Source organism: Zea mays, chromosome 3 (genome assembly GCF_902167145.1).
Source record: "Zea mays cultivar B73 chromosome 3, Zm-B73-REFERENCE-NAM-5.0, whole genome shotgun sequence".
NCBI lineage: Eukaryota > Viridiplantae > Streptophyta > Magnoliopsida > Poales > Poaceae > Zea > Zea mays.
Genome location: NC_050098.1, coordinates 151,610,716 through 151,613,495, shown reverse-complemented (window position 1 = coordinate 151,613,495; position 2,780 = coordinate 151,610,716). Strand labels below are relative to the sequence as shown.

Sequence of the window (2,780 nt, the reverse complement as noted above, 5' to 3'; positions counted from 1 at the left end):
ATCCGTTTTTTACAGTCTTTTCTAAAAGATTCTATCTCCTATATCTATTTTCTCTCCAACAATGCCCTCTAAATAACGTCCTCTATATGTAAATACCTATATCAAAGACATTTTTTAATTTTTAATTTTTATACATACGTATTTGTCATACTACCAAATGTATTGTACATATTTTAGTTTTACTAAACCGATTGTTTAAAGTATTCAAATAAATAGAGAACCGTTTATAGAAACTTTATATATAGAGGATCCAACAACGTCCTCTAAATTTAGAGGACCGTTTAGACTACACTGTTGGAGGGAGTAGAGGACCTCGTCCTCTAAATTTAGGGTACAGGACCCTTTAGAGCTCCTTGGTGGAGCTAGTCTTATAGCACGAGTGATGTATGAGCTAGTCTTATAGCACTGATGTTTTGGTGGAGTGATGTATGAGCTAAGATTTCTATTTATTTTTAAACTAAAACTAGTTAATAGCTCAAACAATTTGTGAATCGTGATCCATTATCACCTCTAATTGCAGCCCATCTCTGTCCATTCCCCCGGTCCGTGTTGTACATTTGGGCTGGGCTCAGCGGCAGGCTGCGCATCAGCCCTTCCGTTGTTGGCCCAACTGGCATCGTCAACAACGATGCGGATGGTACCCGTCAAGCGTCAACACACCGCAACTCGGAGGCACGCGAGCCACATATTTGTTCGTAGAGATGATGATGAATTGATGATGCCGAACTTGACGAGAGTTGGTTCGGAATCGGATGCAATGCACGGTGCCAAATTGGATCCAGGTGGCACAGCACAGATACTCACCGCGTAAACCACGAGCACACATGTGAGTGGCTGACGCACGCTTCCTTGGATTGGAGCCAAGCAGCCAACGCTAGTCATCAGCTGTTTCTGTCTGTCATCCATCCCATGAGCCGCGCTAAACAGTTCTCTAAGGACTAGAATTAAGTATCCCTACCAAAACATACAACTATTTAGTAGTAATACTACGCAACCTGTGACAGGATTTCCTATGACAGGTGTACGTACGTATCTTCTACTAGTATACTGGAGCAGACAGATGCAACCCAAGGCCTCCGCATGTTCTGCTTCCAATTCCAACCAGTAGATATAAACTAATGAAGAGATTCGAGCTCCCATCGCGCCCTGATGATGCCAATGATTGATAGGTACGCAATCAGGACAATTCCTCAAGCTCCTCCCCACCTTCGCAAGAATATTCCTGTTCCATGTTTGAGATCTTAAGAAAAAAAAATCCTCCACAAGTTCAACAAAAGATCACTACAGCTTTTATCTGCATCGAGCTAAATTAACAGCCTACGGATTCCACCGCGCTGAGATTACCAGATTTACATTGGATCTAACAAATACCAAACAAACATGCAAAAAACATTCACATATTCCGAGAGGTGGAAACACACGAATTAGAGATCCACATAGGAGTAGGTTCGAATCGTCTACTCTTTCATTCACATAGTCAAGCATCCGCATCTCTAGAACAGAAGTTAGCTCTGAACCACTGCTTTCATCCAGGCTCCAATCTTGCAAAAAGCAATATCCGCCGTGGTTCCCAATTATTAGTAGAGAGAAGAATCTAGCGCTAGTGCTTCTCCATGATGATCTTGGCTTCTATATACACTTTACTTAAGACCGCACACGACGCCATACGCTCGGCTGCTGTGAACGGAGGGGGGGGGGGGGGGGGGGGGGGGGGGGGGATGGGTGGAGCAGCAGGGATTCGAAAGGGCTGGGGAGGGAACCTCTAATTACCTAGGCGATCTTTGCGAAGCATGCTCCTCCCCTGGCCATCATGACCTTGAACTCGTCGAAGGAGATGAGGCCGTCGCCGTTCTGGTCGACGCCCTCGATCATGCGGCGGCACTGCGCGACGGAGGCGGGCTCGCCGAGGCTGCGGAGGACGCGCGCGAGCTCGGCGGCGGAGATGGCGCCGCTGCCGTCGGCGTCGAAGACGCGGAAGGCGTGGCGCAGGTCCTCCTCGACGGCGGCCGCGTCGCCGGCCACCGTGGCGTTGAGGGCCGCGAACTCGGGCAGGCTGATGAAGCCGTCGCCGTCCGCGTCCGCCTCGGCCATCATGCGCGCCACCTCGTCGTCCGACGCGCCGTGGCCCAGGCTCTCGAACAGCGCCGCCAGCTCCGACCGCGAGATCCGCCCGTCGCCGTTCGCGTCGAACTTGCGGAACACGCGCGCCATCTCCTCCTCCGCCGTCGCCCGCTCCGGGGACCCGCTGCCGTCGCCGTCGCCCGCGGCAGGCGCCTGCTGCTGCGGCTGCGGCGGCGGCGGCTTGGAGGAGCGGCGGCGGAACAGGGACGGCACGGGCATCCTGATCTTGCCCATGTCGCGTGGCGTGAGGGGGCTGCGACTGCGAGGGGGTTCGGCTGGATCCGTCACGGCTGCGGTTTCGGTTCTGCGACGGGCGGCGTATTTATAGAGGCAAGGCAGAGGCAGTTCCTTTCCCATTGCTATCGATCACGGATCGCAGCCAGGGAGGGAGGCCGGGGCCCGGGGAGGAAGCTGCGGCGTCTAGCTGTTGCGCTACGAGTCCCTGCATTGTGGGCCTGCGTTTGGGAAGCCGTATTTGCTTCGCACCTGCCAGTGCCAGTGGGATTGCGGATCCCGCAAACCTGCTTGTAGTTGTAGTATTGTAAAGGCAATTTCCCCCCTTTGTTTGTTTCAATATATAAGATTTTATTTGCTAGGTTACGATTAAAAAACAAGTTCGTTCGAAAAAAAGGGAAAAAGAGAGAGAGAAAAGAAAATAG

The 2,780-nt window shown here is 51.5% G+C and overlaps 1 protein-coding gene across 1 annotated transcript; it reads right to left on the bottom strand.

Annotated features, from left to right (window-relative positions):
* Positions 1–913: 913 nt before the first annotated feature.
* On the bottom strand, positions 914–2,489 carry LOC100286243 (polcalcin Jun o 2). The gene is made up of 2 exons (NM_001159131.2): positions 1,771–2,489; positions 914–1,222 (listed from the first exon to the last, which is right to left on the bottom strand). The coding sequence occupies exon 1, from the start codon at positions 2,353–2,355 to the stop codon at positions 1,771–1,773; it is 585 nt and encodes a 194-aa protein (NP_001152603.2). The 5' UTR covers positions 2,356–2,489; the 3' UTR covers positions 914–1,222.
* Positions 2,490–2,780: the final 291 nt, after the last annotated feature.